Source organism: Pristiophorus japonicus, chromosome 3 (assembly GCF_044704955.1).
Source record: "Pristiophorus japonicus isolate sPriJap1 chromosome 3, sPriJap1.hap1, whole genome shotgun sequence".
NCBI classification, from domain to species: Eukaryota; Metazoa; Chordata; class Chondrichthyes; family Pristiophoridae; genus Pristiophorus; species Pristiophorus japonicus.
This window is the reverse complement of record NC_091979.1, coordinates 48,026,984-48,051,111: the sequence shown is the minus strand read 5'-3', so window position 1 is coordinate 48,051,111 and position 24,128 is coordinate 48,026,984. Positions and strand designations below refer to the sequence as shown.

The 24,128-nt window shown below is 46.8% G+C and overlaps 1 protein-coding gene across 1 annotated transcript in view; it reads left to right on the top strand.

Moving 5' to 3' along the window:
• lypd6b (LY6/PLAUR domain containing 6B) overlaps positions 1–15,385 on the top strand; it is a 122,740-nt gene extending 107,355 nt beyond the window's left edge. The window contains exons 4-5 of the mRNA XM_070874411.1: positions 12,910–13,040; positions 15,016–15,385. Coding sequence (XP_070730512.1) covers positions 12,910–13,040; positions 15,016–15,186 — 302 coding nt within the window. The 3' untranslated portion in view covers positions 15,187–15,385. The remainder of the gene's footprint in view (positions 1–12,909; positions 13,041–15,015) is intronic.
• Positions 15,386–24,128: the final 8,743 nt, after the last annotated feature.

Genomic DNA, 24,128 nt, shown 5'->3' with positions numbered 1-24,128 from the left:
TAATTGAAGCCAGATGGCACGAGCTGGACACCAGCAGAGGTCACATAAAAGTTTCACCAAAAGAAATGAAGAAACTTTGGAATCAACTTCCAGGTTACTGTGCACTCCGGTGTCTGGAGGCCAGTGCATAAAGAAATGCCAGGACCTTGGTCAAGTAGTTAGTGTAAGTAATATTTTCATTTATTCAATGGGATTGCAATTTTAAATGTAACCATTTGTACGTCCCACCCAGCAGAAAGACACCTCTTAAAAGTTATATTTTCATCTTTTCAGGGGAAGGTGGACAAAACAAAAGAGAGAGAACTCGAACAGGAGGAGGCCCGGCAAATCTCCACACACTGACACACTTGGAAGACAGGGTCACTGCTTTGATGGGTCCTGCCTGGAGAAAAGCAATTACCACTGCACAAGCTGGGTCCACACTCAAGGGAGAGGGTAAGTCCTGCAAATTCCATCGTCTGGCTTTGCGAAATGTTAAGTACTGCATGGGCTATCCATGCTTCGATTCATGCGGATGGCTCCATCAGCTACGCTTCGGTTGATGCAATGTGCTATCATTCATTGTAGTCCTTCAAATGAGCCTGCTGCCTGCGCTGTGTGAGTCTACTCATGCCACCCACCCTGCCCCCTCCTCTGCTGCTAACCATTTGTCTGTTCTGTTATATTTTGCAGAACTTGAGGCCAAGCCTTACGATGCAGAAGAAAATTCAGATGTGGATGAACCTGAAGAGAACATCTTCCAATCTGACCTTCCAGACCAAGAGCATGGGGGTGAGAGGGAGGGGCAGGATGAAGCCCCCACTGTTGTACTGACACGGAGGAGGTGCAGGTGCCGCCCATTGAGGTGCCAGCCCCTTTCCTGAATGGTACGAGTGTTGCTGGTACATTCCATGGTTTCCCACAGTCCGAGGCTGCGGGTTCCAGTGGGATTCAGCGAGCCACACCCAGCGCTCCACCGTCCGAGGCTGCGGCTCCCAGTGAGATGCAGCGAGGCACAGCCAGGGCCCCACCATCCGAGGCTGCGGGTTCCAGTGGGATGCAGCGAGCCACACCCAGGGTGAAGAGGGGTTGGAGAGAACAGCGCTCTCCTAAGGGGCAGGATCTAACAGATGTGGTTCAGATGAAGGCAATGAGTGCGGAGAGCATTGACCTTACGCGATCACACCTGGACACCATCAGTGGGGTGGGTGATGAGGTATCGGCACTGTCGGGAGAAGTAACAACACTCTCACGTGAAATGGGAACACTGTCCGGGAATATGAGGGAGGGAATGTCTCAGTCAGCAGAAACAATGTCGGTGCACATGAGGGAGGGAATGTCGCAGGTAGTTGAGACACTGTCGGTGAACATGAGGGAGGGAATGTTGCAAGCAGTTGAGACACTGTCGGGGCACATGAGGGAGGGAATATCGGAGTTAGCTGCTGCAATAAGGGAACATGCCCAAATCCCGTGGCCATTGACGGAATCAATTGCCACTCCCACTCCAATCCCCAGACCTGCTTCTGAAGAGGCCCAGGCCGGGCCCTCCACATTACCGCCTGACCACGCCTCCCATCAAGCAGTGGGCATTTCCCGAAATGTTCGAAAGAATTAGCTTGGTACCAACCTGAGAAACGCTGTGCCACCGCCTGCGGGCAGGGGTGGCGTCACCAAGACCAAGCGCAGCGGGTGGTCTTAGAATAAGGTGGAGGAGAGATGGGTGCAGCCTTTCTTTGCTGCTGTTGTTGTTGTTATTATTGTTACTGTTGTAATTGTTCCAAATTAAAAAGTTTTTTGTAAGTGATGTAAATTTACAACTTTAAAAGTTTGTTCGTGATGTGAATACTTTAAAGTTTGATACAAGAATATTTTTATTAAATTTAAGTTAAGTACAAACAAGTATTAAACTTTTGAATATATTTTAAATTATAACTGAATCATTTCAATTATTTGTTCCATTATTAACATAACTTTTTGAACTAAAGAATAATTTCTATTATTTGTTCCATTAACACAGCACAACATTATGGAACATGTCCAAACAGTAAACATGGTCCATTTGGAATAGTTGCCTCTGAGCCTTCAGGCAGCAAAGTGTTCACGGATGAGTTGCTGGCGCAAGGCTCAAGCAACCGTTAAAGGGGCACGACGGCCCGCCCTCCTCCGTTGCCATGCTCCAGGTTCAGGTAGTTGCATGGCTTCCTCATCCTCGTCGCCCTCCTCCTTTTCACCAGCTGCGTGTTCCTCCTCATCATCAGCCATTCTCATCTCAAGTGAGTCTTCTACAACGAGCTGCTGCTGCCTCATGATGGCTAAGTTATGTAGCATGCAGCACACAACAGTGAACTGACCGACAATCTCGGGAGTATTGCAAGTAGCCTCCAGAATGGTCCAGGCATCGGAAACGCTGCTTCAAGATTCTAATGGTCCTCTCTATTATGCTGCGCATCGCAATGTGTGACATGTTGTATTCCCAGTCAGCTTTCGTCTGGGTTACGCGTAGGGGGCGTCATGAACCAGGTGGCGAGGTCATACCATTTGTCTCCCAGCAAACAGCTCTGCCCTTCTGGCTGCTGCTGAAACATGGCTCTCACGTAGGATGAATGCATCATGAGTGCTCCCACCAATGCATATCGTCACAGACGAGCTGCACGTTCACGGAGTGGAAGCCTTTACTTTTCCTGTATATCTCAGTATCCTCCAAAGGTGCTCGCAAGGGGACGTGAGTTCAATCAATGCAGCCCCGTACCTTTGGGAAGCCAGAAATCCTGGAGAAGCCCACAGCCCTTTCATGCAATGCCTGGGTGGTCATGGGGAACTTTATGTAGTCATTCCTCTTGGCATATAGTGCAGCAGTCACCAGCCGAATGCAGATATGTGTTGCATGTTGAGAAATGGCATACACATCCACAGTTGTGGCTTGGAATGATCCAGATGCATAAAATGAAAGTGCAGCTGTCATCACAGGCAGTCGCTCGGAATCGAGGAAGACATGCTAACACGCTTAAACTGAGTTCTTAGGTGGCTGAACAGTCCAATACGAGAACCACAGATTCTGTCACAGGTGGGACAGATAGTCATTGAGGGAAGGGGTGGGTGGGACTTGTTTGCCCCACACTCCTTCCGTTGTCTGCGCTTGATTTCAGCATGCTCTCAGCGATGAGACTCGAGGTGCTCAGTGCCCTCTCGGATGCACTTCCTCCACTTAGGGCGGTCTTTGGCCAGGGACTCCCAGGTGTCAGTGGGGATATTGCACTTTATCAGGGAGGCTTTGAGGGTGTCTTTGTAACGTTTCCTCTGTCCACCTTTGGCTCGTTTGCCATGAAGGAGTTCCAAGTAGAGCGCTTGCTTTGGGAGTCTCGTGTTAGGCATGTGAACATTGTGGCCCGCCCAGCGGAGCTGATCACGTGTGGTCAGTGCTTCAATGCTGGGGATGTTGGCCTGGTCGAGGACGCTAATGTTGATGCGTCTGTCCTCCCAGGGAATTTGTAGGATCTTGCGGAGACATCGTTCGTGGTATTTCTCCAGTGACTTGAGGTATCTACATGGTCCATGTTTCTGAGCCATACAGGAGGGCGGGTATTACTACAGCCCTGTAGACCATGAGCTTGTTGGCAGTATTGAGGGCCTGGTCTTCAAACACTCTTTTCCTCAGGCGGCCGAAGGCTGCACTGACGCACTGGAGGCGGTGTTGAATCTCGTCGTCAATGCCTGCTCTTGTTGATAAGAGGCTCGCGAGGTATGGGAAATGGTCCATGTTGTCCAGGGCCATGCCGTGGATCTTGATGTCTTGGGGGCAGTGCTGTGCGGTGAGGACAGGCTGGTGGAGGACATTTGTCTTACGGATGCAATCATACGCCTCAGTAAATACGTCGACTAAGTCCTGATGCAGGCGTCGTCCGTATACTATAGCTCGACGACAGAGGTTGAGGTGGTCTTGGACCTGGCCTGGAGACGACGAAGGTTGAACAGGTTCCCACTGTTTCTGCAGTTTAGTTCCACTCTAGCGGGGAGCTTGTTGACTGTGAGGTGTAGCATGGCAGCGAGGAAGATTGGGAAGAGGGTTGGGGCGATGACGCAGCCCTATTTGACCCTGGACGTGGATTGGTTCAGCAATGGACCCGTTGGTAAGGATCACGGCCTGGATGTCATCGTGGAGCAGGCGGAAGATGGTGACGAACTTTTGGGGGCATCCGAAGCGGAGGAGGACGCTCCATAGATCTTTGCAGTTGACAGTGTCAAAGGCCTTTGTAAGGTTGAAGAAGGCCATGTATAAGGGCTAGTGCTGTACCCTGCATTTTTCCTGCAGTTGTCACGCTGCAAAAATCATGTCCGTTGTGCCCCGTTGGGGACGAAATCCGCACTGCGACTCCGGGAGGAGCTCCTCGGCCACAGGTTAAGGAGGACTCTAGCGACAACTTTTCCAGTGGCTGATAGCAGGGAGATTCCTCTGTAGTTGACACAGTTGGACTTGTCCCCTTTTTAAAGATGGTCACGATCATTGCATCTCTGAGATCTCCCGGCATGCTCTCCTGCCTCCAGATGAGAGAGATGAGGTCATGTATTCGCGCCAGCAGCGCCTCTCCGCCATACTTCAGTGCCTCAGTAGGGATTCCAGAGTTGCTCCTGTAGAGTTGCTGTTTTTAAGCTGTCTTATGGCTTTTTCTACCTCGTGCAGTGTTGGGGTTTTGCCAAGGTGGTAGCGGGTAGCATGCTGCGGGATGGAATCGAGAACACTCGGGTCAAAGGCAGAGTCTTGATTGAGGAGATCTTCGAAGTGCTCCTTCCAGTGGGCCCTGACTGCCTCAATGTCTTTGATGAGTGTTTCCCCGTTCTTGGCCAGCAGTGGGGTGGGGCCTTGGATGTTTGGATTGTAGGTGGCCTGGACTGCGATGAAGAATCTTCGCACATCAAGGCTGTCGGCCAGCTGCCGTATCTCCTGTGCTTTCTCCATCCACCCCTGTTCTTTAGGTCCCGAGTTTTTTGTTGGACCTCAGCCTTGAGCTGTCTGTAATGCTGCTTTGCTGTTCCCGAGTTGGGTTGTTGTTTAAGTCTCAGAAATGCCCTGCGCTTGCGATCTATTAGCTCTTGGATCTCCTGATCATTCTCATCAAACCAGTCCTGGTGTTTCCTGGTTGAGTGACCGAGCGTCTCTTCACAGGCACTGGTTATGGAGGCCTGGAGGGCAGATCAAACGCTGTGGGCATTCTGCATCTCAGGGTCATCAAGGCACACCAGGTTAGCTGTGAGGCGCGGACTGTATAGGGCTTTCTCAGCTGGGTCCTTAAGTGCCCCGGCATTGACTTTTTTTGTGACACTGCTTCTGCTGCCCCCTCCGCTTTGGGGCTATGTTGATGTCAATGATAGTTCGGATTAGGCGGTGGTCCATCCAGCAGTCGTCAGCTCCTGTCATGGCACGGGTGATGCGCACATCCTTGTGATCCCTGGCTCGGATGATAACATAGTCGAGCGGGCGCCAGTGTTTACCACAATGCCTTGTATTTGTCCCTTTGGTGGAACAAGGTGTTGGTGATGAGAAGTTCATGTTCTAGACATTTAGTCAGGATAGGGTACCACTGGAGTTGGCTTTCCCTATCCCCTCTCTGCCAATCACGCCTCCCCAGAGGGCTGTGTCCTTACCGACCCTGGCGTTAAAGTCACTGAGGAGCATCAGTTTGTTGTCCGCAGGGATGCGGGACAGGGATTTTTTGAGACTGGAATAAAAACCTTCTTTTGTCTCATCTGTTGCATCGAGTGTTGGGACGTACACACTGATGACTGTGGCGCATTGATTCCGGGATAGGGTGAGTCGAAGAGTCATGAGGCGTTCGTTAGCCCCGCAGGAGGAGTCTTTGAGGCGGTCAACCAGCTTGTTTTTGATGGCGAAACCGACTCCGTGGAGGCGGCGTTCTTCTCTGGTTTCCCTTTCCAGAAGAAGGTGTAACCTCCACCTTGTTCCTTGAGCTGGCTTTCCCCTGCCGGGTCTCGCTTAGGGCGGCGATGGCGATGTCAAAGCGTCTAAGTTCCTGGGCAACTATGGCGGTGCGGCGTTCTGGCCTGTCGCTGTTGGAGTTATCCATGAGGGTCCTGACGTTCCAGGTCCCGAACTTCATGTTAGAGGAGTGGAAGATGCCTGTGCGTGAGTTCTTTTAATGTGGGGTGGTCATTGCACACCGACTACCACACAGGCTTAGGTGAGCAAGGTCTTGATCCAGTGGCAAGGGGGTCCAAGATGACTGGAGACCAGGCACTGTTATAAGAACATAAGAAATAGGAACAGGAGTAGGCCATATGGCCCCTCGAGCCTGCTCCACCATTCAATAAGATCGTGGCTGATCTGATCATGGACTCAACTCCACTTCCCCGCCTGCTCCCCCTCACCCCTTATCCCCTACATGGGCCAAGTTGCCTACGGCGAGATGTTGGCCGCAGACTCAGCCCTTGATGTAGGTGGTCTGAGGCTTGGTTTAGGGCAGGCATTGAGAGGGTCAGTGGCCCACTGGGGTTCATGGCCATGATGCTCACCACGTGTTGGAGGAAGAGAGTAGGCTAGGTCACCGATGGGACAGGAGAGCTCCAGTCGTCGCTGAAGGTGGACGGGGCGGGGGGCTAACCGCCGTCGTAGAAGAGGAGGGCCCAGTCGTAGTTGAGGAGGAGGTCGCCTGTCGCCGAAGGAGGTCCAGCCATCGTCAGGGAGGAGAGGCCCATCTGCTGCCGCTGGAGGTGTTTCAATCGCCGCTGGGGGTGGGAGTGCCCGATCGTCAGGTCCAGTTCGTCGCCGCTGGAGTCTCGGTCTTCACCGCAGGAGGCCCGGTCTTTGCCGCTGCATGCCGATGGGTGGTGTGGTGGGAAGCCTAAGGGAGGCCCGAACTTGTGGGGTTGGGTTTAAGTAATTAAGACCCCCTATTAGGGAAGTTTAGACAGTGGGAGGGGGGATGTTGAGGGTTGAAAGTTGCCAATGGTTGAAGATGGGAGTTGATTAGCAGGGGAGCTCGCTAGGGAGCTGCCACCCTGGCGGCCATCTTGTCCAACCTTTACTTCAAATGACACAGCAGTCCTTCTGATGCTTCTAGGTCTGCTTTTACTAACTCACAGATCTCGGTTACAACTTATTTGCGGAAATGCAGCCTTCTCACACAGTCTGCATCACTCAGCTGCAGGTACAAATGCCTGTTTCGATATACCCGACATGGGTAAGGCCTCCTGCTCATCATCCTACGTGCTCTGAGGTTCCTCAAGCGATGATGCCTAATCAATCTTCTCCTCCGCAGCACCATCATGCAGAAAGCTTGCACGAGGTATGGCATTGTCAATATTGCCCCCGTCATTTAGTTGTAGCTTTGCAAGAAGCTCAAAACAGCAGGACTTCTTTCCTGTCTCTCTCTCTCCCCGAGGTCTACGCCCTAGTATGGACCACACCCAGGTCTGCGCATGCGCAGTAGGCTTGCTTAGAACGGGAAGCTAGGCATTCAATGAAGACATTTGGGGCAACGAAGTCTAATGCAATTCTTTAATTTTTGAATTTTTTCAAAGTACCACCCCACTGCCGATCGAACATCTCCTCACCGGGCTCAAGGGTCAGCCGGCAGAATCGCTCCCTCACCCGGACACAGAGGCTCAGCGTCCACCGCTCCCCCCCCCCCCCCCCCCCCCGGACTTCTTTTGAAGTTGCTGTATGTCTAAGGGTTCTCATCCCTTCAGTTTGGCTTCCCCTCCCACCCCATCCCGGGCCTCTTTTGAAGCCGAGCCCCTGTATCCGGGCAAGGGAGCAATTCTGCCGGCCGACGCTCGACCCTCGAGCCCGGTGAGGAGATGTTCGGTGGTGGCGTGGTACTTTGAACAAAATCTAAAGTTAAAGAATTACATTAGACTTCCATTTTCTCACTTTTGACTTTGAAAAATATTAAGCTTCATGATGCATATCCTTTGTCTTTTTGACTCCCTCCAAAACTTCATCTAAAAACAATGGCGTCTTTCTGCGTCAATTTTATAATGTTTTTCTTCAGTACCCAGAAGGTTTTTGGGGGAGTGGTCACATGCGCCATCCTAGGAAAAATGTAATTTGGCCAAACTTGCTTAAATGTGAAAAACTGATGCAAAAAAATACTAACCTAAAATAAAATCGGAACTAACTGAGTTACACTGGCACACAAACTTTGGGGAAACTTGGCTATTTTAATTTACGCCAAAATAACGGTGCAGATAACTGGGGGAAACTGAGCCCATAGAATTTTTCCATAGTTTTGAGAAAGGTGATAGTAAAATCCACACATAAATTACCTTCTCAAATACTTTACCCACTGCATTTTCCAAATGCCTGCACCAATCAAATGCAAAGAACAAAAACAGCCTAAATGCAGCCCAATGTTTGTGATGTGTTCATTTAAATAATACTTGAATATTTGTTTTCAATGCACAGCTCTTTAGTAAAAAATTGTTTTGTTTTTCCTTTGGCGCAGAATTAAATTATGTCTGATTAACCATACGATCCACATTACAGCTGGCTCGGGGAAAGCCAGAGACAATGGGTCCGATATTACAGCTGTGTCCAAAGGTGGGCGGAATTTGGTGCAAAAGTGGTTCCCCCCCAGGATTTTGCCTCGTTTTTCTTGCTGTTTACCATTTTCCAATAGGGGAAGTGGGGGAACTTCTGTCCCCCACCAACTTCCCCCATGTCAAGGGAGCCTGTCTTGGGGAGTACCTGAGATAGAATTAGATAGAATTTACAGCACAGGAACTGACTAGTTGGTGTTTATGCTCTATTCGATCCTCCTCCCACTCTATTCACCTCATCTCCCCCATCAACAGATCTCTGACAGTACTAAAGCATGGAATCCAGTTTTCTTTCAAAAAATGTACAGATTGTTTTGTTTTCTATTCCTTTCTCCCTCGTGTACTTAACCCAGGAATTTCGCTAAGAGCTGGTGAGAGTTCTGCTGAGGCCTTTTGACAGGCCACAAACATTTAGGCAGGCAAAGATAATCAATCCTAGACAGGATTAATTACCTTATTTTTTTTAGAGTCCTGGCTCCCATTGGAGTTGATATTCTTCTTTATATATTAAAAAAATTTGTCGCTCTCTGGTAGAATTGTTGTGGGCCTTAAAAAGTCGGATCAGGATGGGCACCATGAAGCCTCCCTGTAAATGCTGGTGGGCCGCCCAACCATGCAAATAAACCCATCTCCGCAATGCCGAGCGGTAATGTTAAACCTATACCAATCATTCAGAATGTACTACCAGACACAGCCGTGGAAGCAGAATCCATAAATAGCTTCTAAAAAGGAAGTGAATAAATGTTCAGAAAAGAGGAAGTCTGTCTTGCGTGTAATTTAGTAGCAAATATTTCGAAGTTAATTTGATAATAGGACACTTACCATGAGGTAGCTAACATCCCACCCGAAGATCCCATCTTTACTAAAGGTGATGTAATTGTACAACGGCTTAACACTATCGTATCACATTCCTCTCTCGGGTACTAATCCATATATTTTAAAACGGCTCCGCGAAGAGAGGAATTTGATACAAGCATAGTAAGTCTTTGTATTTATGTCGTTGCTACCAATAATTTCCATCCTAATGTGTTCAAACCTAAGGACAGAAATTTGGTGTCTCGTCACCAACACCTCTGCTCCCATGACCCCATACTACAATAAGTGCACAGGATGCAAGGAACTGAGGCCAGGTGTGTAACTGTGCAAATACCATGAAGATGGCAGGGACCAGTTATCTCAGCCTATGTTTTTTTTTAAATTCTAATACTATTTTTACATACATCACCTTTTCAACTGAACATTCGAGGACAAAATCATTACAAGGCCTCATCTGGCAATAGAAACATAGAAATTTACAGCGCAGAAGGAGACCATTTCGGCCCATCGTGTCCGCGCCGGCCGACAAAGAGCCGCACAGCCCTCGGTCAGCAGCCCTAAAGGTTACATATAAACCTATGAACAATGGCAGAAAGGTAAAGAGCACCCGGCCCAACCAGTCCGCCTCAACTGCGACACCCGCTACACTGAAACATTCTACACTCCACCCCAACCGGAGCCATGTGATCTCCTGGGAGAGGCAAAAATCAGATAAAAACCCAGGCCAATTTGGGGGAAAAAAATCTTGGAAAATTGCTCTCCGACCCATCCAGGCGATCGAAATTAGTCCAGGAGATCACCCTGGCTGTATTCGATTCCCTGCAGTACTTACCATCATATCTGCGCCGGCCGATAAGAGGTTGTCCAGTCTAATCCCATGACCAGCTTTAGGTCCATAATCCTGCAGCTTACGGCACTTTAGGTGCCCATCCAACCATCTCTTAAATGTGGTGAGGTTCACTGCATCCACTACTCTACCACGCAGCAAGTTCCAGATCCCCACAACCCTCTATGTAAAGAAGCCCCCCCGTCAAATCCCCTCTGAATCTTCCACCAACCGCCCGCCAAAGCTAAGGGACAGGCTGTGCGGTGCCAATTTCAAAAAATAGAACGGGGAAACTTGCTACTTTTTTGGAGTAGATCGGGCCAAAAAAAACGGACGTAACTCCGGCAATACAGCAAAAAACGGCATTGGGGAAAATTGAGCCCATTGTCTGTGGAGCAGTATTTTCAGGCAATTGACTGCTATGACTTTTTGGCTTTGTAAAAGATAAAGAATAATCGATTGGAGTGAGTTTAACAAAGTTGAGACCCATAGCCCAGTCATATGGATCAGGAGGTCCCAGGTTTGATCCCTGGTTTGTGCTAAGTTAGCTAAAGGCAGCTGGAATGCCAGAAGGGGTGCTGGACTACTAATCCAGAGAGCGTGAGGTCAAATCCCACCATGGCAGTTTTATGGGGAATGAGCGGAGGGAGTGGGGGAGTGGGGGGGTAGGGGGGAGTCTAATTGGATAGTTAAATAAGAACATAAGAAATAGGAGCAGGAGTAGGTCACATGGTCCCTCGAGCCAGCTTCATCATTTAATACAATCATGGCTGATCCGATTATGGACTCAGGTCCACTTCCCTGCCCGCTCTCCATAACCCCTTATTCCTTTATCGTTTAAGAAACTGTCTATTTCTGTCTTAAATTTATTCAATGTCCCAGCTTCCATAGCTCTTTAAGGCAGCAAATTCCACAGATCCACAACCCTCTGAGAGAAGAAATTTCTCCTCATTTCAGTTTTAATTGGGCAGCCCCTTAGTCTAAGATTATGCCCTCTAGTTCTAGTCTCCTCTATCAGTGGAAACATCATCTCTGCATCCACCTTGTCAAGCCCCCTCATAATCTTGTACGTTTCGATAAGATCATCTCTCATTCTTCAGAATTCCAATGAGTAGAGGCCCAACCTACTCAACCTTTTCTCATAAGTCAACCCTCTCATCTCCGGAATCAACTTTGTGAACTGACTCCAAAGCAAGTATATCCTTTCGTAAATATGGAAACCAAAACTGCATGCGGTATTCCAGATGTGGCCTCACCAATACCCTGTATAACTGTAGCAAGACTTCCCTGCTTTTATACTCCATCCCCTTTGCAATAAAGGCCAAGATTCCATTGGCCTTCCTAATCACTTGCTGTACCTGCATACTAACCTTTTGTGTTTGATGCACAAGTACTCCCAGGTCCTGCTGTACTGCAGCACTTTGCAATCTTTCTCCATTTAAATAATAACTTGCTCTTTGATATTTTTTCTGCCAAAGTGCATGACCTCACATTTTCCAACATTATACTCCATCTGCCAAATTTTTGCCCACTCACTTAGCCTGTCTATGTCCTTTTGCAGATATTTTGTGTCCTCCTCACACATTGCTTTTCCTCTCACCTTTGTATCATCAGCAAACTTGGCTATGCTACACTCGGTCCCTTCTTCCAAGTCGTTAATATAGATTGTAAATAGTTGGGGTCCCAGCACTGATCCCGGCGACACCCCACTAGTTACTGATTGCCAACCTGAGAATGAACCATTTATCCCGACTCGCTGTTTTCTGTTTGTTAGCCAACCCTCTATCCATGCTAATATATTACCCCCAACCCCGTGAACTTTTATCTTGTGCAGTAATCTTTCAAAAGAGCTGGCACAGGCATGATGGGCCGAATGAACTCCTTCTGTGCTGTATGTTTCTATGATAGAAATGGCCTCGGTGCCCCTTGGCAAAGGGGAAACCAGCCAAGAGACCCCTCTGCATGTGGAAGCTTCTGGTGAAGATGGGTTCAGGTTCAACCTGAAACTTTAGAGTCAAACGGCATTCCAACACTCCCTGCCAAGGCTCATAAAAAAATGGAGAAGAACTGGTGGGTAATTATTGCCTGCAAAAGCATAACTTAGCAAGTAGTAAATGACGTTGAGAGGGAAGGAAAGAAAATTGACAGAAAAAGGAGAGAAGAAGAATCATTTAGTGTATGCTTTCAGTGATAACTTAATTGCATATGATGTATAAAGCAACATGGAATGTTAATACTTCAAACTGATCCTGACAGAAGCTTCATTATAGCAATATCACCTACAGAAACTCAGGAAAGGGAATACCTCATAATGGAACCTACTCTGTGGGTTTAGATCTGAGAATAAACTAGCGTGAAAAGTTGTCAAAAGGTCGTGAGCATTTTTGTAAGATAAAAACCTAATGGAGAAAAATGCAGAAAATGTCATGACCGAGGAGTAAAAGTATGTGACCTGGAGACATTGTTACAGCTTTAACCAGGTATTAGGATAGTAATTGTCATTCCATTCATGCAATAAGCTGTTCTTTATTTGCCTAAGAGGACCAACATTAGGAATTTACACTTTATGAGCAACTAAATGTTTTTTTTTTATGGACAGGGTAATGTTTATTATAGTACTATATAGAGAAAAAAAAATCCTGAGAAACTTTGGTTGACTTGTTTTTATGGCTCAAGAGTGGTTTGTAAATGGCAAAATAGTCCTAAATCTTCATTTTTGTCTTTTTATGGCACAGATACAGAGTATTGCCTTACAGTCCACAGGTTTACAAGCCATGGCAGGAGTGAATCAGTCTCAAAGAGGTGTGTTTCAAAGGAGGAATGTCGTTCTGTTGGCTGCCATCACATGAGGAAGTTTGGTCATACAGTAAGTACTGGCACAGGCACGATGGACCAAATGGCCGCCTTCTGTTCTGTAGGATTCGATCAAGTATAATACCAAAGGTGACCATGTATTAACTCGTCGGCAGTTCTGCCAGTGTTCCCTGTTAAAGCCCTGGTTATGCAATGAGTAAATTAAATTACAAATAAATTCCATCTTCATCAGAACAGAAATATTACGGGCTGGATTTTCATTATGTTGCCGCCTCTGTTCACGCCCCGGAGGAGCGGTAATGGCGGAGGAAATGCTTTCCGGGCGGGCGGCCAGCTCCCCGTGCCCCGCTGGCAAATTAGTTGCTGGTTTTGCGGGGGCACAGAGCATCACCACCCGGGAGTGTCGAGCCGGCGTGCAACGCCACCGGTTTCGACTGCGCATTAAAGCTTGTTGTGCGCTGACCCGATAGGGCCCGTAGTGGGACTGCCTGGACAACCAGGCGGCCAGAGCTGTCCTGGTGGCAGGAGTGATGGAATTGGTGAATTAGATAAGTTTGATTGATTTGTTTCATTTTATTTTTGTGATGTAGCTTATCATGGGGAGTTTAAGGTATTGGGAATGTTTGTTGTGTTTTTAATTGCGATTTTTTATTGCCACAGAAACCTCTCTTAAGGCGCTCCGAGGCTGGCTCTTTAGCAATGGATATTCAGTTGCATATGCCCTAAAAGAGGTGTGTAATTCCTGCCTTAGTGCTCCGCCCCACCCTCAGGGCCCAGCTGGTGAATTTTGCAGACTGAGACACAAACTTTTTCGGGCGCTATAATTACTGCCCCGCCATGAATAATGCCGTGAAATAGATGGTAATGAAAATCCAGCCCTTCAATACTTTTGAAATGGTGCAAAACAGCTGTTGATAACCTTGGTAGGTTTAGTTTTAAAACTCTGGTTGTTTATAGTTTAGTCACCTGTAAGATGGATACTTACATATGGGATATGTTCCTAATCCCATCCCTTTCAAGCATACTTAACTGTAACAAATCCTAATGGTAATCCAATATGATTGATGCTCTGAGACCAACTGGATAGTTCTCTCTGAGCGATGCCACACGAACTGTATAATATTGGCCTATATTTGTCTCCGTTTGCAAATTTTAGCACAAAAAGTAAAAGTAAATATCTCTCTAAGACAGTCCCTCGGAGTCGAGCATGATTTAAAAGTAAATATAAAGCAGGGGACACTGCTTTATGCTCACATCTACTTTATCACTAAAATTAGAGAGGAAAATTTGCCCCATGAATAATAGAAATTTACGGCACAGAAGGAGGCTATTCGGAGAATAATGATTTTTTTTCTCTTTATCAAAGGACGTTTGTGCCTGGAAATGGAATGATTTCTATTTTGGGAACCCATTACCAACATCAAGCACAGTTTGATGTAAAATAAAGTTCTTTCCACTTCATACCCGAACTCGGTTTAAAACCTTCCTTTTGCACCATTGTGACATTTCCTATTTCCCACACGAGCCATCCCTGAGGTACCTGTGACTAAGATTGCCAAATTAGAGACCACAATTTCCTGTTGTACCACAGTTTCCTGTTGTACCCCAGTGCACATTTAAAAACAGGTTTTGAAGTTGCTCAAATTCACGTTGGACTTTTACAGTCAATGTCGAGAGATGATTTCCTTCCTTTTCGCCTTAGCTGGATTTAAACCCAGGCCAGAAGGGCAAAAGGACACTGCCTATGCCCTGTGCCGCCCCCTTTCTCAAAACATGCTCCAGACTTAATCAGCTGGCTTTTCTATATCTAATATTGAAAAATGTGGCCAAACTCTTTGACCAGTTATGAATAGAAGCAATTGAAACAAAATGAGTTGGGCTCTGACAGTTTTCTCAATAGACTTGTGCGACCTCAAGCAGTGAGTGAACGACACTGGGAACAGATGTCTCTTATGTGCGCACTGGAAGGAGGGGAATGCAACTACAGTGGAAATGTTTAACCAGGAAGCATTTTGTTTTTGTTTCAGGAGTGCATTTCCTGTTGCGAAGGAATGATCTGCAACATCGAAGTGCCAACAAACCACACAAATGCAGTATTTGTGGCTAAACAGCTCCACAGGTTCTCTTCATCTGCCAACAGTAGGGTGCTGAGCATAACCTGGATCACCACAGCGCTGCTCGTTGTTCTGCTGGTATGACACTGCAGCTGGTGGGAGGCTAGTTCGATTCTTTACACGCATCAGCGACAGTGACCAAGGCCTTCTTTAGACTTTGGAAAAAAAAGGCGTCTTCTTCAAAAATATTCCCAGATATCTGCACCGGCCGGTGATCGGTGCATGCTGTCATTTTGTGCACAAAGACTGGACTGGGATCTGATCTGATGTAAAAAAGTGCTGTTGGAACTGACTGCTGCCCTCGGGTCAGTGACTCTTCAGGGTCAAATAAGGAAAGTCACAGGACATTCACCGCACTCTTATAGAAGATAAATACAGATTTTCTTTTTTTTTTCTGAGTCAATTTTTCTGCCCTCTGTTCCTCTGTTGAAAGTGTTGATCAATTTGCGAAGTTTAGCGTCATGGACACCCCGTTGCCTTCTGGCACCTAGCCTAAGTGGTTATAATTCATGAACAAACCACAGCAGTGCATGTCTGCAAGCTGTTCGGCCATAGACTATCACAGCCATCCTTACCTGGTCTTCACACATGTGCATTTCCAGCGGGAGTTACTGGACGGTGATCTGGAGCAGAAACCATGACCAACCTTTCCCTCTTTTAACCCTGGTGTACTGAGGCCTATTATAGCTTCCCCTAACGTGGCCGAGGCAGAAATCAACTAACTCAGGAAAGACCAAAGACTGAGCTTGGGATCTTTGGGACTTTTGAATTAGCTATTCGCTGGATAAAGTCAGAGGAGCAAAAATGCACATTTTAAGAAGTAACTTTGCAAACATTTTGTACAATTTCCTCAAAATTGATCACAATGAGCCAGATTCTCGGCTTTCAGGGTTTTTCGGTGTATCGCTACCGTTTTCGCTGCGCTACTATTTTTAGGCCGAAATTTCGGCCTTTGCGATCGGTAAGGGAGCCGTTGCACTAGCATTCGCAGCGCATACTGTGAATTTTGGCAACTTTAGTCCGGGGCCGGGAGCGCTTGGGAGGGGGGGGAAAAAATTCAAAAAAACATTCCAAAAACATTTACCAGACCCATAACTATCTAATCGCTGCAAAAAAATAAAAACTTTAACTTACCTTTTTTGCAGGTTTACGTACTCAGCGTTGCTGGCAGAACTGCACCGACAAGTTTGATCTGTCGGTATTCTGGGCGCGACGTACGGGTCAGTAGAGTGCCGAAACTTGGGCGCAAACACAATCCGAGTCATTGCGCATCGGCGCACCTCTCCTCGGCAGTACTTGGAAGCGCCGCCGCAAACAGGTACGCGAGGATCCCGCCTGGGCTATGCGATCGGGTTTTCGCCGCGGAGGGTCAAATCGCGGCGAAAACCCGGTCACAAACTTCTCAAAAATCCGGCCCAATGTATATCCCGCAATCCCCCTCCCCCCGCCCTTCTTTGCCTGAAACTGCTATTTATGTTGTAACGCTATTTCTATGGTGACAATATGGCGGATGGTAGTTGTCAGAAATAATTTTCTTCTACGCAAGGTAAAATATCCGCTGGCAATAAGACAAAAAAAAGGGAAAACTATCGTCAGCCATAAAAACATAACGCAAAAGCATTTATAACTATTTAATTGAGACGGATTTCTTTGTTACTATGTCATGGTTGAAGGTAGATTTTGCATGTTTGCAAACAATATGAGAGCACTGGCTGGTGGTGTCCTACTCCTTTGTGACCAGAAGATGAAATTGTAATGACGGGCAATTATGCTTTGAAGTTATGCTCTGTATCTGAGGATAGGAGTCCCCTGTTTAAATCAAAGAAAGAAAAAATGAAAAACGCATCCAAAAGCATTTTACACAATAAATTAATTTTTGGACCGTAATGAGTGTTATTATTTGGACAAATGCAGCAACCATCCTGCACTAGCAAAATCCCACGTGCTCTTGGTGTTTTGGCTTGAGGTAAGAATATTGAGCAGGACTCTTTTGCTGCTTGTCTTTAAATAGTGGCACAAGATCTTTAACATCGGCTCGATCTCATTCAATGGCACTTCTATTCGGGTAGTCCCTCCCTCAGAAGCGTCAATCTAACGCAAGTACTGGTGTGGGCCTTGATCCCGCTAACTACTAATCCAGAGACAACAGTGCTACCAATTGAGCCAAGCTTGTGTGCAAGTAAAGCTAATGGTATGACAGAAGGAAATGCCTATAGTCTGTGCCGATTAAAACATGGAGATTTTCTCTTTGGGCCATTGAAGTTTCCATCCTAGGGAGGAATATTGTTGAACAAGACAATAGAAGTAGGAAGCAGCAGTAACTGATGACGGGCATTTGACTGAGAAGCCTACTGGTAACAAAAGCTATTCCTTGGATTCATAGAAACATAGAAAATAGGTGCAGGAGTCGGCCATTCGGCCCTTCGAGCCTGCACCACCATTCAATATGATCATAGCTGATCATGCAACTACAGTACCCCATTCCTGCTTTCTCTCCATACCCCTTGATCCCTTTAGCCGTAAGGGTCACATCTAACTCCCTTTTGAATATATCTAACGAACTGGCCTCAACAACTTTCTGTGGTAGAGAGTTCCACTGGTTCACAATTCTCTGAGTGAAGAAGTTCCTCCTCATCTCGGTCCTAAATGGCTTACCCCTTATCCTTAGACTGTGACCCCTGGTTCTGGACTTCCCCAACATCGGGAACAATCTTCCTGCATCTAACCTGTCCAATCCTGTCAGAATTTTATATGTTTCAATGAGATCCCCTCTCATTCTTCTAAATTCCAGTCTTTCTTCATATGTCAGTCCTGCCATCCTGGGAATCAGTCTAGTGAAACTTCGCTGCACTCCCTCAATAGCAAGAATGTCCTTCCTGAGATTAGGAGACCAAAACTGCACACAATATTTAAGGTGTGGCCTCACCAAAGCCCTGTACAACTGCAGTAAGACCTCCCTGCTCCTATACTCAAATCCTCTGGCTATGAAGGCCAACATGCCATTTGCTGCCTTCAACGCCTGCTGTACCTGCATGCCAACATTCAATGACTGATGTACCATGACACCCAGGTCTCGTTGCACCTCCCCTTTTCTTAATCTGTCACCATTCAGATAATATTCTGCCTTCCTGTTTTGCCACCAAAGTGGATAACCTCACATTTATCTACATTATACTGCATCTGCCATGCATTTGCCCACTCCCCTAACCTGTCCAAGTCACCCTGCAGCCTCTGAGCATCCTCCTCACAGCTTACACTGCCACCCAGCTTAATGCCATCTGCAAACTTGGAGATATTACATTCAATTCCTTCATCTAAATCATTAATGTATATTGTAAATAGCTGGGGTCCCAGCACTGAACCTTGCGGTACACCACTAGTCACTGCCTGCCATTCTGAAAAGGACCCGTTTATTCCTACTATTTGTTTCCTGTCTGCCAACCAGTTCTCTATCTGTGTCAATACATTACCCCCATTAACATGTGCTTTAATCTTGCACACTAATCTCTTGTGTGGGACCTGGTCTAAAGCCTTTTGAAAGTCCAAAATAGACCACATCCACTGGTTTTCCCTTGTCTACTCTGCTAATTACATCCTCAAAAAATTCCAGAAGATTTTTCAAGCATGATTTCCCTTTCATAAATCCATGCTGACTTGGACTGATTCTGTTACTGCTTTCCAAATGCGCTGCTATTTCATCTTTAATAATTGATTCCAACATTTTCCCCACTACCGATGTCAGGCTAACCGGTCTATAAATCCCTGTTTTCTCCCTCCTTTTTTAAAAAGTGGGGTTACATTAGCTACCTTCCAATCCATAGGAACTGATCCAGAGTTTATAGAATGTTCGAAAATGACCACCAATCCATCCACTATTTCTAGGGCCACTTCCTTAAGTACTCTGGGATGCAGACTATCAGGCCCTGGGGATTTATCGGCCTTCAATCTCATCAATTTCCCTAACACAATTTCCTGACTAATAAGGATTTCCTTCAGTTCCTCCTTCTCACTAGACCCTCGGCCCCCTAGTATATCTGGAAGGTTATTTGTGTCTTCCTTAGTGAACCAAAGTATTTGTTCAATTGGTCTGCCATTTCTTTGTTCCCCATTGTAAATTCACTTGATTCTGACTGCAAGTGACCTACATTTGTATTCACTATTCTTTTTCTCTTCACATATCTATAGAAGCTTTTGCAGTCAGTTTTTATGTTCCCTGCAAGCTTACTGTCAAACTCTATTTTCCCCCTCCTACTTAAAGCCTTTGATCTCCTCTGCTGAATTCTAAATTTCTCCTTGCAAGTTTGCTGCTTTTTCTGGCCAATTTATATGGCTGTTCCTTGGATTTAACACTATCCCTAATTTCCCTTGTTAGCCACAGTTGAGCCACCTTCCCTGTTTTATTTTTACGCCAGACAGGGATGTACAATTGTTGAAGTTCATCCATGTGATCTTTAAATGTCTGCCATTGCCGATCCACCGTCAACAGTTTAAGAATCATTCACCAATCTTTCTTAGCCAATTCACGTCTCATACCATTGAAGTTATCATTCTTTAAGTTCAGGACCCTAGTCTCTGAATTAAATGTGTCACTCTCCATCTTAATGAAGAATTCAACCATATTATGGTCACTCTTCCCAAGGGGCGTCGCACAACAAGATTGCTTCGTTGTCCTTTCTCATTACACATCACCCAGTCTAGAATGGCCAGCCCTCTAGTTGGTCCCTCAACATATTGGTCTAGAAAACCATCCCTAATACACTCCAGGAAATCCTCCTCCACCGTACTATACCAGTTTGGTTAGCCCAATTAATATGTAAATTAAAGTCGCCCATGATAACTGCTGTACCTTTATTGCATGCATCCCTAATTTCTTGTTTGATGCTGTCCCCAACCTCACTACTACTGTTTGGTGGTCTGTACACAACTCCCACTAGCATTTTCTGTCCCTTGGTGTTCCGCAGCTCCACCCATACCGATTCCACATCATCCAAGTTAATGTCCTTCCTTACTATTGCGTTAATCTCCTCTTTAACCAGCAACGCTACACCACCTCCTTTTCCTTTCTGTTCACCCTTCCTGAATATTCCTAATTTCTAGATATGGGGGAGGGGAGGGGGGAGGGCTATAGAAAAGAACAAATGCTTTTCCTGTGCATTGGGTTAGAAGGCCACCTCCAGATGGCCTGTTCTAGATCTGCACTTTCAGTGCGCTATGAAGGAATTGATATTACCACTGACCGTGCCACCTTAAAATGCTTAAATCAATGTTTGTGTTTAGCGTGATCTATCTAGCTATCTAAGATTTTTAAAGTCTTGTGCGTAGCATGCACTTCCTGCAAGTGTCATACTTATCTTCTGTGATATAATTCTGTCACTCCTTTCTGTTCTGTTTAAACACCAATTTATTGTACTTACCTCTCAATGAGTCCTCTCAGCACTGTCTTAAAGTCACGTGATCATCATCATCATCATAGGCAGTCCCTCGGAATCGAGGAAGACTTGCTTTCCCACTTAACATGAGTTCTTAGGTGGCTGCACAGTCCAATAGGAGAACCGCAGTCTCTGTCAGTCACAAAAGGCACGTGATGCTGCAGCGCCATCCAGCTGAGGCATGTAAAGGGGAGGCATGTTGCATGCCCATTCTCTGCTGCCCCCTCTGCTGCCCAGAGCAGTGAAGTGGTCTCGCATCTCTCCATGCCCACTGCAGCCGTCCTCCCTGATTCAACTGCCCACCTGTTTCCCACCCTCCCTGACCATCTATTCACCTGCACTGAGGAAATTACAAACGCCATATGCCTGACCGTGACAGAGTTTTAAGTTGTTGAAACACTTGATTCATAGAAACATAGAAAATAGGTGCAGGAGTAGGCCATTCGGCCCTTCTAGCCTGCACCGCCATTCAATGAGTTCATGGCTGAACTATGAAAGTAAAAGCACTTAAACATGTTCAAGACTTTCCTCGGTCACCACCAGCAATTACACAGCTTCTGGAATTTCCGACATATAGGATTCAACACTGACTGGGGAATCTTAAACCTCTTTCTGCACTTGTACTGTACTTGCCAATGTAAAATTGCAATATGACCACAATATGCACTTCCGTAAAACTTCAGGGGGAGAACAATTAATGATGGCTCACTACCTTCATTCTGCTCCTCATTTCCACCCCCTGTTCTCTTCTTCTGCAGCTTCCCACCCCGCTGACCCATCAACCACTCACTGCTTACTTACCCCTGGGAAAATGACACATTCCAACCGACAAAACTCACAACAACTGACCATCCATTTCCAAAAACGGTGACCACTCAAAAAAACAACACACAACTGACAAACCAGACCATTGCTTCAAAACAACCGACTGTTAAATCCTTCTATTTTTACATTAAATTTCCAGATTTTTATTGGTGTTTTGGGATCACATTCTGCAATTCAGTTTGTTTTTCTCTGAAAACTAGCTCAACGATCTCATGTGTGACAGATGAAAAGGGACAGTTGCAATACATTTTGTGTGGACATTCAGCTTTTCCAGCCCAACTTTCACAGTACATGTAGGGACAGGGGTCTGCTCTTGTCCAGCCTGCATGTGTGCAATCTTGCAAGGCCTGAAGGTGCTCTGCCATTCACAGGCATTGCATTGCCTTGAGTAAAGTTAACCTGAGCTGGGCTGCTCTTATGCTGTCCTCGGGTATCAAGTGGAGTTTATTGTGTTCCGAACACAGATGAGACTGCACACAGGGAGGTTAAGGTAACAGTCACCTCAGACTTTATTAAGACACTCCAGAGAGAGGAACAGGCCTTGGGGCCGGCTTATATACAGTGCTCCCAAGGGATGCTGGGATCCCTTGGGACTTCAGGGGATGCGCTCCCTGGTGGCGGAACATGGGAGTACATGCTTTACAGATACAAAACATTACTCCCCCCTCCAAAGTCAAAGTGAAAACTATTTACAAGGTGAGGCGGTCGGGAGCCTTTCTTTCCCTCGTGGACCGCATCGGTACAAATGTCTGTTCTGGTGTTTTGGCTGTGCCCTCGCTGGGCTGGCGTGTTGTTGGCCCTGCAGAGCTGCTGGGTGAGCCTGGCCTTGCTGGGCTGTTGGACGTGATGGGTTCGATTTCCTGGTCCGGCTTGGTGTCGTTGATCCTTTGGGTGTGTGTTGTGGGCTCAAAAAAGGTGGTGTCTGCTGTGGGTTGTTCAGGGCAGTCTGTGAACCGCAGCCTCGTTTGGTCCAGGTGCTTTCTGCAAATTTATCCATTGTCTAGTTTGACTACAAACAACCTATTCCATTCTTCAGCTATCACTGTGCCCGCGATCCACTTGGGACCAAGCCCGTAGTTTAGCACGTACACAGGGTCATTCAGATCAATTTCCCGTGACATAGTGGTGCGACCATCGTTTACATTTTGTTGCTGCCGCCTGCTCTCTACCTGATCATGCAGGTTGGAGTGAACCAGCGAGAGTCTGGTTTTAAGTGTCCTTTTCATGAGCAGCTCAGCCGGGGGCACCCCTGTGAGCGAGTGGGGTCTCATGTGGTAGCTCAGCAGTACTCGGGACAGGTGGGTTTGGAGTGAGCCTTCTGTGACTCGTTTAAGGCTCTGTTTAATTGTTTGTACTGCCCCCTCTGCCTGCCCATTGGAGGCTGGTTTAAACGGGGCCGAGGTGACATGTTTGATCCCATTGCGGGTCATGAATTCTTTACATAGAAACATAGAAAATAGGTGCAGGAGTAGGCCATTCGGCCCTTCTAGCCTGCAACGCCATTCAATGAGTTCATGGCTAAACATGCAACTTCAGTACCCCATTATAGAAACATAAAGAGCAATTAAAAAGAGGAGACTCTTGCTCCTTTTACATTCAACACTGGTGAAACATGGCCCGTTGTCACTGACCAGTATGTCAGGCAGGCCGTGGGTGGCAAACATGCCCCTCAGGCTTTTAATGGTGGCTGTGGTGGTGCTTCCCGACATTATTTCACATTCAATCCATTTTGAAAAAGCATCCTCCACCACCAGGAATATTTTACCGAGAAATGCATAGTCGATATGGATCCTCGACCATGGTCTGGAGGGCCAGGACCACAAACTTAGTGGTGCCTCTCTGGGTGCATTGCTCAACTGAGCACACACGCGACATTGCCGTATACAGGACTCGAAGTCAGAGTCGATACCGGGCCACCACACGTGGGATCCGGCTATTGCTTTCATCATTACTATACCCGGGTGAGTGCTGTGGAGATCCGAGATGAACGTCTCACTGCCCTTTTTGGATTATCCCACAACAGGCAGTCTGCCTCAATGGACAGCTCGTCCTTTCGCCGCTGGAGCGGCTTGATTAGCTCTTGCATTTCAACGGGGATGCTGGCCCAGCTCCCATGCAATACACAGATTCTTACTAGGGACAGCAGAGGATCTTGGCTGGTCCAAGTCCTAATCTGGCGGGCCGTGACAAGTGATTTATCATTTTCAAGCGCTTCCATGACCATCAACAAGTCTGCGGGCTGCGCCACCATCAACAAGTTTGCAAGCTGCGCCATTTCCACCCTCGTGGTGGGCAATGGTAGCCAACTGAGAGCATCCGCACAGTTCTTTCTGCCTGGCCTGTGGCGGATGGTATAGTTATAAGCTGATAGCGCGAGTGCCCACCTTTGTATGCGGGCTGAGGCAATAGTTTTTACCCCCTTGTTTTCAGAAAACAGGGACATGAGGGGTTTGTGATCGGTTTCCAGCTGAAATTTGAGGCCAAACAGGCACTGATGCATTTTCTTTACCCCGAACACACACGCTAATGCCTCTTTCTCAATCATGCTGTAGGCCTTAGACAAGCTCCTGGAAGCATAGGTGACAGGTTGCAACTTCCCCACAATGTTAGCTTGTTGTAATACCCGACTCTGTACGACGACGTATCACATGCTAGCACAAGTCTTTCACATGGGTTATACAATACAAGCAGCTTGATGGAGCATAAAATGTTTCTGGCTTTCTCAAAAGCAAGTACTTGTTTTTTTCCCCCATACACAGTTCTCACCTTTAC